Source organism: Panthera leo, chromosome A2 (assembly GCF_018350215.1).
Source record: "Panthera leo isolate Ple1 chromosome A2, P.leo_Ple1_pat1.1, whole genome shotgun sequence".
In the NCBI taxonomy this organism is placed as follows: Eukaryota; Metazoa; Chordata; class Mammalia; order Carnivora; family Felidae; genus Panthera; species Panthera leo.
In genome coordinates, this window is record NC_056680.1 from 88,110,477 (window position 1) to 88,123,398 (window position 12,922).

Below are 12,922 nucleotides of genomic sequence, written 5' to 3' on the forward strand. Positions count from 1 at the left end.
TCAGTGTTTTTCAGCCATGTTGTCTTCCTTAGGATTCTTAAACATGGCAGACACATTTTTGCCTCATGACCTTTGCACTGGCTGTTTCTTTTGCCAAAAAATATTTCTTTCCCAAGTATCTGCATGATTTGCAACAGAAATTTCTTTAAGTATTTGTGAAAAACATCACTTTCTCAGTGAGCTCTTCCCTTACCACATACTTGACTACTACACTCCCACCATTTTCTAGCTAACTATCCTGATTCATTTCTCTCCATAGCACTTATCATCTTCTATTTTGCTAGGCAATGTACTTATATATGGCCTGCCTTTCCTATCAGAATATAAACCACATGATGACAAGGATTTTGGCCTCTTCCATTTGCTGACATATCCCCTTGTTGCCAGAACAAGGCCAGAAACGTAATGGGCATTCAGAAACTATTGTTATTAACTGTTGACAGTGAAACATCACACACACACAGTAAGATTATCCCTAAATTCGTGAAACTACAGAAGCCCAAATGAACAGCCTCTGTTTAGAGAAAATACATCTGGGAAAACAAGTGCGTTGATTCAAACATGGCACATCTACCAAAATTAAACCATCAGTGACTTGCTTCATAGAAAAAAACATATATTACATGTAAATTCTTATTATAAGATTGATAAGGCTTCTTCACTAAGTACTTAAGGGGAGGTATTCAGAGCAAGCCAGCTTCTTTTCTCATTAATTTGACAACAAAAATGTCCACTCTAGATTGCATTTTGTGGTTGGAACTCCTTAGTGATTTTAATGATTCACTTTAACCCATTCTGAAGGTTACCAACCATCAAAGACACTACTCTTATCAAGGTCAACAATGATCTTCTTAACTGGAAGGGCTTATTAACTACTAGAAGACCACAACAGTAAAAATACTGGAAAGCACCTTTAATAAATTCACAATCTCTGGGTGGTACTTAACTGAAGGAAACTAACTCCAGTAGAAAATGCTTTGGGAGTAAGTGGAAGTAATCTTAATATGTGTTGTAAACAAGAGGGAGCTACATAGTATTTTTCACAGTTGTTCCCATTCGGAAACCTTTGGTGGGTAGACAATCATTCACATCTAGCAAGATAATGTTTCACAAAAAGCATAACTGACGGTATTATGCTGACTATGCGACACACTGAGGGGCTTTACATGGGACACATGACTTAACAGCATCTGTATTGGAATTAAGTAAATTAGTGCACTTAGATTTACTGTTACATTTATTGTGTTACAAATAAGAAAACGGGAGCACAGAAAATAAACATCCAAATATCTCACAACTAGTAACAGCGGTTAAGACCTAAGAAGTTTGGTCTTCACTATTACATCATACTGAATCAAGATAACAGAACTAATCCTGGACTGCTCAAATCAAACAAGCTAACTAAACTAAAGAACAGTTAACTAAAGTAAAGAAGAATATACAAACGAATCCACTCATTGCTCAGAAGATTCTAACAAAACAAAGAACCATTCTATCAAATACATTGTTTCAGTTAGTTTTAAAATTTTTTAAATTTAAATTTTTAAAATTTAATTTTGAAATTTTAAATTTATTTGTTTTAATTTTTAAATTATTTATTTATTTTTGAAAGAGAGATTGAGATAGAGTGTGAGCAGGGTAGGGGCAGAGAGGGAGAGAGAGAGAATCCCAAGCAGGCTCTGCACTGTCAGCACAGAGCCCAATGGGAGGGCTCGAACCCACAAACCATGAGATCATGACCTGAGCCAAAATCAAGAGTCAACGGCTTAATCGACTGAGCCACCCAGGTGCCCCTAGAAGGAAAAACTGTAAAGATGATTTCCAGTCTTTCTTGTCTATGAATATACACGTAAGTTTTTGAGGATCAAAACCTAGTCAGGACTTTGACAGTTATTGAGAAGAACATATTGCCAAAAAAGTACCAGTGAAACTTTTAATATATTTTTTGTATTTTAATATCTGCGTTCCTGAATATGAAATGCTTCCCTCAAGGACACCAGGTGGCAAAAGCACGGGCCTTGAACTAGAGAGATAAAAACTCACAACTTAATTTTGCCACGTAATATCCCCTTGTTTTGGGGCAAGACTTTCAGGCTCTGAGTCTCATGTTTCTTATCTAAAAAAAAAAATACATACAAAAACAATGGTTTTCATGGTATCATAAAACAGACAGGATAAAGTCTCAGTAGTGTACTTGGAGCCTGTCACTCTCTTGTTTTATATTCTTCATAGCACTTCCCACTCTTTGAGATGATATTCATTTATTTGTCTACCTGTTCATTGTCTCCTTATCTGGAAAAGAAATTCAAGGAGAACAGTGACTTTTCTCTGATCCAGTGAACACAGTGGTTGCTCAATACTTATTTGTAGAATGCGTGAATATATGGTAACTATTAAGTGGGTTAGTTTCTTTCCTGATATCTAATATGTGGGAGTTCGGGGTTGACTAGCTGGTGTTTTGTGGGTTAGCTGTGATTCTTTGAGATAGCAAAAGTTTTAGGGGGATGTTCAAATGGAACTGATAGCTGAATTCCCCTTATGCCAGGTTCAAAGGATGTAGTAAGAAAAAAGATGATACATGTGAAACATATGCATATCATGCATACACGTATATGTAATAGATATAAGCCATTCACATGTAAGTTAGTACTAAAATCTAAAATTAGGAAAGGAAAAAGAAAAGCTAGAGAGACTATACAAAAAAGAAAAAAAGATGAAAAAAACACTACAATTCATAATAAGGAATGAGTCTTTGTATATTCGATTAACTTTCATTTTTCTCTTCCTATTCCAAAGCTTTTGTCCAGTTCTTCTTTATTTTACCTACCTCATTTTCTGGTTCTCCAAACAAATAATATTGCAGATGCTAATGATTCCTAGGCAAAAATATCCTGAACCCATGAGTTCCTTCACAATGATTGTGAAATATGGAATGTTTATACTATTTATTACAGGATTGAAATCGGTCATCTCTCACAAGTTATTTTTTACTACATCTGCAGTATAAACTGTACACGCCACTGAGAGAAATCCAATCAATAGGGCAAAATGTATATCATAACCTTATAACATGAATTCCAGATACATACAACATCCTGATCTCCAAGTTCCTTACCTGCTACTCAAGAAACAGATTTAGGATGCATACATGTGCAAGAATTCAAAATATGCAACTGAAGGGAAATCTCTTTACAAAACAATAGAACCAAACAACCTCCTGTGGATTCAGAAGTTCAAAGTTAAGTCTTTATCAAAGAGCATTCTTCGGATAAAATGGTTATTATATTTTCTGTTGGCCTTTAAAAAATCCCTCAAAATAACCTTGCAGCTGCTCAAAGTAGCTAATGCTACTGATACTGTCTGCATCTCTGGTCAGCATCTAAGGAAGCATGAACCACGGAAAGCAAAGAAAACAAAGTGGAGTTTGTGACCAGAAAAATTAAATATTTTTGAAAACGAAATTATTTTTTCACTTCAGCTGATGTTTCCAACCTCACATTCTGGCAGTGTTTTAATGCCCAAAGCACAAACTTTTAGACGCTCCCCAAACTATCTAAGCAATGGGTGGTATTAGCTGATCTCAATTAGTTAGAATCAAAAGAGAAGGAAAATGCCAAGAGAGAGCTATGATCGTTATCTCAGAAGTAGGAATGTTGTGTACAGGCAATCTGCCTCACCATAACCCCAAATTAGCAGGAATTTTTACATCATAGCTGTTTATTCTGGAACAGCTCACTTAAAAATATCAGGATTTGAATTATTTTCCTTCTCAACTCTCAGATATGGTAGAGAAAAGGTGGACACGGCAGTGGTTCACACTCTTGGAAGTGGATGTGCACATTCATAGTGCTGAATAGATGATTTCCAAAGAGATGAGATATTCTTCTATTTTTTTATTTTTTAGTGTTTATTTTTGAGGGCGGGGGGAGAAACAGACTGTGAGCAGAGGAGATGCAAGGAGAGGGAGACACAGAATCCAAAGCAGGCCCCAGGCTCTGAGCTGTCAGCACAGAGCCTGACGCGGGGCTCAAGCTCGTGGACCGCGAGATCATGACCTGAGTCAAAATAGCATGCTTAACCGCCTGAGCCACCCAGGCGCCCCAACCTATTCTTTAAAGTGTAAAGAGGAGTGTTCTGTTAGGGTTGTGAATAATTCTCCTAGTAAAGATGACCACTCAATTATTAGCATACAATCTGGAAACAAAAGGCTAATAGTAGCTATGGGGAGCTAGCAGAGGTGTGTGTGTGTGTATGTGTGTGTGTGTGTGTATCTTTTGAGGGTGGGTTGGGAGGAGGTTTCCATAATTCTCATCCTGCATTCAATCTTTGTTGCTGCTTACCAGGCTGTGACATGTCAATTACCCAAATGTAGACAAAAATCTAAAAAACATAACACTTGGAAAGTATACTTAATAGAAGAACGATCAAAAGAGTAATTCTTACTGCATTTAATCCAACACTTACACAAGTTCTGCTTTTATATAAATAAGCACTAGGCACTGAGAGGAGTGACAGTCTATACAGAGATAAGTAAACAAGACTTTGAACTCACAGGATTGATTCCAAGTCCAAAAACATGTGCACACAAAAACAAACAAAACAAAACAAAACCCTCAAACTAGGGATAAACTAATTAGTAGCAGCTATATGGAATTAATTAATAATATTTTTCTATTTTTAGGCGCTAATTTGCTAGTTTCAAATAATCAACTTATCACATTTGAGTTCATATTTTATAACCATTTGTATGGAACTTTGATTATGAACCCAAATGATCACGATGACGATATATATTTTTTCCATATATTTATCAAAAGGCATAACATCTCACAAGTGTGTAGGTCTCTTTGGGCCACGCTGTCATCTTAAATAGAGCATGTGGACTTCTTCAACTCTGTTTAATTTTGACAACTGAAAATCATATAGCCAGCCAAACATCAGCATGGTACTTCTGTAAATGTTAAAGCTCACTCTGATGGGTGAGTGCCACAGGGAAGAACCACTAATGACCAGGAACTAAGAAATAGGATCAGGCAGTTAGTGTCTATGCAGCACGAGGCTGACTCAGGAGCTGAGCCACGACCCAATGTGAAACCTTGGCAAGTTTCTCAGTTTCTCGGTACCTCAGCATACCCATATATGTAGGAAGGGGATGATAACAATCCTCACCATCACAGCCGGTGCTAAGGATGAAATGACAACATACTGCGTTTATACCAATGCCTTGCTCTCTGTTTCTTTGCAAGTCTGACTTATTTTGTGTTGTTCACACATATCAATGCAATCTTCTAGTGTTATTCACTCTATCATAGGAACCAGATAGAGTTTCCTTTTCCTTTTTCCCCTTCAACCTCTTTATTTTCAAACTTTCTGTATCTTTTTTTTAATTGTTTGGAGTTTCATATTTGTTTTCTGTTCTTTTCTTAAGATTAATTCTGAATACAGGCAAATGAACGACTCTGACTTGTGCATACGATGGGTTGTGGAAAATCCATATACTTGGGGAATCACATCCCTTATCAGGATAGAGAACTCTTCCGTAATTCCAAAACATTTCTTTCCATATCTCTTCCCAGTTAATCCTCCCCTCAACCACACAGAGGCAATTTTCTGGGTTTGTTTTTTGTTTTCTTGTGTGTTTTTTTTAAACTGCTTAAAAAATTCTAGAAAAATATTAGAACTCAAAAATAATATGTTGCCCTAACTCTTTAACTCAGGAGAGATATAAGTTCCAGACAGATACCCACGTATGAAATGTGTAATGGGTATAATGCTAATTCCACTTCCGCTTATATTTGACATGAAGTTAGGTTTTATTATTGATATTTAATTTGAACTCAGTAAGTTGTTTTAAACAGCTATTAAAACTGCAGGCATAAGTTTTACCTACCAAGTTTGGTATAAAGGAGTATAAGTCCCTACATCCTTCTCATTACTTAAAGCATTAAAGAAGCAAGAAAAGAAAACAAAAGAAATACATTTTTAAGAATAAAACTTGGCATAGTCCCTGTCTATCTGTCTATACACATAAACATACACACATGTAAGATGACTAAATATAACTCATATAAACTTTGCTTTTATGTTAATTCAAACATTTAAAAACAATTAGCAGATTTCATCTCTTAAAGAGATTTTCATTTCTGTATTTCAAGCCTTCCACGTGGTCTTTTTAAAAGAATAAACATGTATATGTTTGAGATCTTAATGGTAGGTTAGTGTATTAATTTTTTGAAGATATCTTACTGTGTTTAAAAATAAATCCCCTCTAACTAGGGATGAACTAATCCATATGAGCTATATGAAATTATGTTTTTCTATTTTTAGGGACTGATTTGTTTTAATACAAATCTGATTTTAACCTATAAACCCAAATCACCAAATCATGGTAATCAGTAGCTGATCATTGTAAATAATGAGCTGAAAAGGGTACATGAATAACCCAGGCACCATTTCCCTCACAAAAATGATTATTGGGCATTGTATTCTATAATATTTTTATTAACTGATGCCAATACTATAAACATTTCACTGAAGTCAGTACATATTTCTTTTTTTTTTTTTTTAATGTTTTATTTATTTTTGAGACAGAGAGAGACAGAGCATGAATGGGGGAGGGTCAGAGAGAGAGGGAGACACAGAATCTGAAGCAGGCTCCAGGCTCTGAGCTGTCACAGGGCCCGATGCGGGGCTCGAACTCACGGACCGTGAGATCATGACCTGAGCCAAAGTTGAAGTCGGATGCTTAACCGACTGAGCCACCCAGGCGCCCCCAGTACGCATTTCTAAAGAAAAGAAATATAGTCATCAAAAAGACAATCTGAAAAACATTTACAGACTTACCTTTGTAAGTCAGCTTGAGTCGTGGAATATTTTGCTTAGCAGTTCCAATGACAGGAAGAAACAGCATGGTCATGCTTAGCATCATCAAGGCATGAAAAAGGTGAAAATTGTGGCTTCTGGACTTTGGTCTCTCATTTTTAGTAGCATTCATGATGAAACCAATGTCCTCTTTCAAACAGTGAAAATTCAATCTAAAAAATAAGAAAATACTTATTAATAGAGCAGTTTGCTGATTTTCCTAGACTTACTAAATTATAATTTTCTGAATGTGTATAGATTTTAAAAATAATAATTGCACCTTCTCCCCTGTTTTGATTTTGCAAATTGTTACAAGGGAAATGAATCACAACTGATTGATAAAATTCAGGTCTGCCTTTACTCAGATGCAGAGGAGAATGCATACTAAAGTTTCAACTATTTATGATAATTAGCTTCCCTTCTGTAACAAAGCTTTGTTTTGTTTTTAACACAAATGCAGGAGGAACCAACTCTTTCTAACTTCATGAGTTCTTTACTCAAATAAGAATACTGGTAGAAGCCTATTCTTTCCCTATATCATCCCCAAGGAGAAAGGTCCCCAAGCAAAAACAAATAAAAGCTGTCATGTTCAGGGAGTTCTTCTCTTGTTTCTGACATAAAGATTTTTTTTAAGTTTATTTATTTATTTTGAAAGAGAGAGACCACGAGGAGGGATAGAAGGAAAGACAGAGAGAGAGAAAGAGAATCTCAAGCAGGCCCTGTGCTGACAGTGCAGACCTGGGGCTCGATCTCAGGAACCATGAGATCGTGACCTGAGCCAAAATCAAGACTTGGAGGTTTAACTGACTGAATCAATTAGGTGCCCTGTGACATAAAGATAGTTTAAAAGTCTGCCTAAAATTGGAAAAATTGGCAATGATTAGGTCAGAGCCACCGCCACCAATTTTAGGCCTGGGATAATGTGATTTAACCTGCACTCTATGTACTATTCCACACATGGCAGTAATGAAAAGAAAAACAAACTGTAATATAAAAGGCTTTATAAAAGAGAGGAAGTTGTGATCAACTAGGTTGCCATAAATAAGCTGCCTTGCTTGTCTTTCTTAAGACCTGAAATAAATTAAAACACACATTTCAAACTAAGCCTGATGATAATAATGACAAATAATATTGATTGAATATTTATAGGTACCAGATACTTCCTTTAAAGTGCTTTCCATAACTGAAATAACTTAATCCTGTTAAATGAACTAAACAAGGAGGCCGTGAGACTGGGGTGACTCTAATGCAGTGGCGGCCTCCTAAGCAAGCTGAGATGTAAGTCTACAAAATCAAAGTTACAAAATCGAAAGTTACAAAATCCAAGTTACAAAATCAAAACACGAGAGACAACCAATCACAAAGAACCAACTAGGCCGCAGGCTCTAGCCAATTTTTTCTCTGCTTTGGCACTTTCTCTGCCCAAGTCTTTACTCTGGCTCCCAGAGGCAAAGCGCTGCTAACCACTTCCGGTTGGGCACTACAGGGCTGGAATCAATTTTTGCTCAAATGAACTTAAAATTTTAGTATGTCTCAGTCTACCTTTTACTAATGCCACCGACAGCCTTAAAGAATACATAATTATTTACACCTCATTTCACAGATGAGGAAACTGAGGTATACAGTTAAATGGGTCTCCCAAGATCACATGGTCACATAAGAAGTGAATTAAAATATTTGGCCAGGACCTTGGCTAGAGTTGGCCTCTTAACCCCTAAGTCTTTGGGTGTTTTGCAAAGTGGTGGAACCAAGGGATCAACTCTTGCAGTCTTCAACATCTCTTCTTTCTCCACAAAGTTACTGCTGTCTTTCTGAGAAACAGCCCACAGAGAGAATCTTGCTATGCCTACTTCCAGGGAAGATTCCAGATGTGGTACCTGCTTTACCTTTTGTCCAAAAAATTTCTATACTTCATTAGTAATTGCTGTAGTATAGAGTATCCTTTATAAAAAAAAAGTATACTTTAAGTAGTTTTCTAATTATTGAATATCAAAATATTCGATGTATATGCTTTAGTTTTAAGACAAGGTCTAATATGAGTGAACTTTCTTACGAAAGAACAACTCTTAAGTAAATGCCTCTGAATATCAAGGATCTAGTTACCTTGAATCTCACAAGTTAAGATCAATCTGGGAAAATGAAGTAATATAAAATTTAGGGATGTATTGATTCATTGTTATACATGACAAATATTTTAAGGAAATAGACTACAAGTTTTATGTTGTTTCTTCATGAAATGTTGAACATAAATGCTTAATAAATTATACTTTTTAAAGTATTTTAATTACTTTCAAAGATACCTATAAGAAATACCTAACTATTCTGTCTTATGTGTAATCTGCACATATTTAATTCTTTTATTTAGAAGATTACTACATATGTGAATAACCAAGGTAATTTAGATACTCATTTAAGAATATTGTACTAAGGGGCTCCTGGGTGGCTCAGTCGTTGAGCGTCTGACTTGAGATCAGGTCATGATCTCACTGCCCATTGAGTTCAAACCCCACGTCAAGCTCTGTGTGACAGCCCGGTGCCTAGAGCCTGCTTTAGATTCTGTGTCTCCCCCTCTCTGCATCTCCCCTGCTCACACTCTGTCTCCCTCTCTCTCTCAAAAATAAACATTAAAAAATTAAAGAAAAAGAATATTGTACTAAATGTGCCACATATTAGATATTTTATTCACAGTTACTTGGCATTTCTTGATAGTTTGACTTAATTTGAGAGAAAACAGGAATGTCCTTCTGACCAAAAAGGTCTAAAGGGCCAAGAGTAGCCCTTTATGAAAATTTTAGTTTTTAAAACTTTATTAATGCATATTTTAAACACCAGTAAAGTCCTTCTTTAAATAATATATTTAAAGTTTTTTAATGTTTATTTATTTTTGAGAGATAGAGAGAGACAGAGTGTGAGTTGAGTAGGGTAGAGAGAGAGAGGGAGACACAGAATCCGAAGCAGGCTCCAGGCTCTGAGCTGTCTGCACAAAGCCTGATGCGGGGCTCGAACCCACAAACCATGAGATCATGACCTGAGCCGAAGTTGGACACCCAACCGACTGAGCTACCCAGGTGCCCCAAAATAATGTATTTAAAATAAATTCTTCAAAAATAAAGAACTGTATTATTATTTAAAGTAAATTCTTCAAGAATATAGAAATTACTGCCACAAAACAGTTACTTTCGCTGGTCTATAGAAAAGTTTATCACAATTAGTTTTAAATCCTGTGAGTTTTAAGTTACTCAGTCTCTTAAGAAATGAATCTTGAGGGGCACCTGGGTGGCGCAGTCGGTTAAGCGTCCGACTTCAGCCAGGTCACGATCTCGCGGTCCGTGAGTTCGAGCCCCGCGTCAGGCTCTGGGCTGATGGCTCGGAGCCTGGAGCCTGTTTCCGATTCTGTGTCTCCCTCTCTCTCTGCCCCTCCCCCCTTCATGCTCTGTCTCTCTCTGTCCCAAAAATAAATAAAAAAACGTTGAAAAAAAAATTAAAAAAAAAAAAAGAAATGAATCTTGCAACCTTTCAATTTGTCACTTATCCCAGTAAAAAACAAATACACCCACTGACTTACAGGATCTCCTTAAAAACTTACTACGTTTTTGCAAATAAGAACATATGTACAAGAATATACACGTAACAGTCATTAACATCATAGCTGGTCCCCAACCATTTGTTAACCATTTATAGATGAGGAAAAAAATAAGATTATTTTCTGAAAGGAGTGATTGATTATATACAAATAATTAAAGCACCATGAAATAATTTCTAAAATTAAGATAGTTATGGGATGCTATGGGAGATAGCTCAAAGGTGTATCATGCAGATTTAAGCAAGACAAGGATAGTTTCATGGCAGACAGTGAAAGGAGAATGGAAAGCAAAAAGAGCTAGCTTCAGAAGACAGCGGTATTTCCTTAAGGGCTCTTGAAAAACCTGAAGCATTATAGTCTTGATTAGATTGCTATGAGGAGAAAGGAGGGACAGAGTAGCATAATCCGGAGAGGTGGAAGACAAAGGACACCAAATATGAACTTGACCTAACTGCGAAATGTGCCTCATGCCTGTTCTGGTACTTAATATATTATGACTCAAACAGTGCCATTACTCCAAACTGCCTTTGAGGTTAGATCTTATGTGCTGATTCCACCCATACTCATCAGCAACTCTAATCCCATTTGCCTGTTGCTTTCATTTTTCCCTAGATCTACATGTCAGCAAAATATGGGTCTCTGATCGAAGAAGATCCACAGCCTTGATCTACAAACACGTATTATTCCACCTACCCTTGCCCCTCACCAAAATGAAAGGCAAATTGAATGCAGAGTTTAAGTACATTAAATTTTTCATTAGGCTTAGTTTTTCTGAACTTCTGGACATGTAAAATACTACTTTTTTTTTCACGACATGCAACAATGCATGTAATGTGAACGTATGTTTATGTACACAGGCAAAAGAGAGGGAACTTTCCATGTGTGCATTTTATTAGCAATAATGACCTCAGTACAGGACCTTTCTTGGGAATTAACGACCAGTTGGGGTTAATGGCCCTTGGGTATGTATTGAGATATCTCCTCCTCCAACTGATCATTAATCGCTAAGACATGCCCTGTGCCTCTACCACTATAAGTTAAGAAGATTGATGTTTTGGCTTTCAATGAACAGTAGTCATACTGTTCCTTGTAACCCAACTCATTAATACTGCTAAATAAGTTAAAAATCAAAGTTCTGTTTTCCTTGCTACTATGACAGTCTGATAAGTGCACACACGTGCTGAAACATATGCTAAGGGTGAGGGACAAAATAAAACAAAAATCCTGAAACTGCTGGAACTTCTTGACTTTAAATATTTTCCTACTATAAAACAGTCACTCTCTATAATCTGCTGTTCCTGATTCACTGTTTTCCTTCCCAACAATCCTCTGAATTCAATAGTTAAATCTTTTAATTGAGGTAATGTATGGGTTAAATATATAGCCAAAAGCTCTCCACTAATATGATATTTTGCCATCTTCCTTCCAATGGATGTGGATGTGGATGTGTGTGTGTGTGTGTGTGTGTTATGTACGACACGCGTGTGTGTCCTGCATCTGGGAGGAATTATAGAGAGAAGTAGGTGTGATTTAACCTAAAGTGGGTGGATTTAGTGAATTGCATAGGTTATACTGCATGCTACTGTCTGTAACAAGCTCGACCTGGAGCCAATTAACTGCATGTAATCTATTCCAGATGTTCCCTGGAACAAACAGCACTCTTGGGGATCTTCAGATGTGGAGCCAATAGAGAGTGTTCTGATTATGAAAGAGTTTTACACACTGTTCCGCTAAATCAGAGATCCAAATGCATAATCTAACAGTCAGGAAGGCCTTGTGCCATTTCCCAAAGGAATACAGAGTCCAGGACTTACTGGATGGATAGTAACTCATCTAAATATTATTTGAGAAGCAAAGGATATGCAATTTTATAGGTGAACTTCATTGATTTGACTTATTTATCTATACTTATTTGTTCCAAATATCATTAAGATAATGCAATTATGGTGAAAAATATATCCTATGCATAGGACAAGAATTAAAATACACAAGTCTTAACACATAAAAACCTTGAACACTTACATTTAGGATTTTTTCCTCAGGGGTGTGTGTGTGTGTGTGTGTGTGTGTGTGTGCGTGCGCACGTGCTCATGCGCACACATTGGGGAAAGGAGGAAAAGAATCTTTGATGCTGAATTTATAAAGAGCTGTTTGTTGCTCATACCTTTGTGGTACACGTAAGGTCGCTTGGGAATATTTTTACTCATTCAGGAGACACCAGGAATTATGACTATACCCAAATTAATAGTATTATCTGTATAAACTCACTCTGGCTTAGTTTTAGCTCATATTTTTGACTTATTGTCTGATTAGATGGATTTTCTGTAGGGTACACAAAACTGATAAATTATTAGTAACATAACTTCACGATACATATATGGACAAGAAACCAAACAGAAGTTATAGAAGAAACTTGAGAATCAAAGAAACAACACAGGCAAGCAAAGAGAATTCTGTTTGCAGAGGGCTATCTTATGT

The 12,922-nt window shown here is 36.5% G+C and overlaps 1 protein-coding gene across 1 annotated transcript in view; it reads right to left on the minus strand.

The window, feature by feature from the left end:
- Positions 1-12,922, minus strand: part of SEMA3D (semaphorin 3D) — a 197,273-nt gene that overhangs the window by 121,225 nt on the left and 63,126 nt on the right. The window contains exon 2 of the mRNA XM_042916694.1: positions 6,844-7,034. Coding sequence (XP_042772628.1) covers positions 6,844-6,994 — 151 coding nt within the window. The 5' untranslated portion in view covers positions 6,995-7,034. The remainder of the gene's footprint in view (positions 1-6,843; positions 7,035-12,922) is intronic.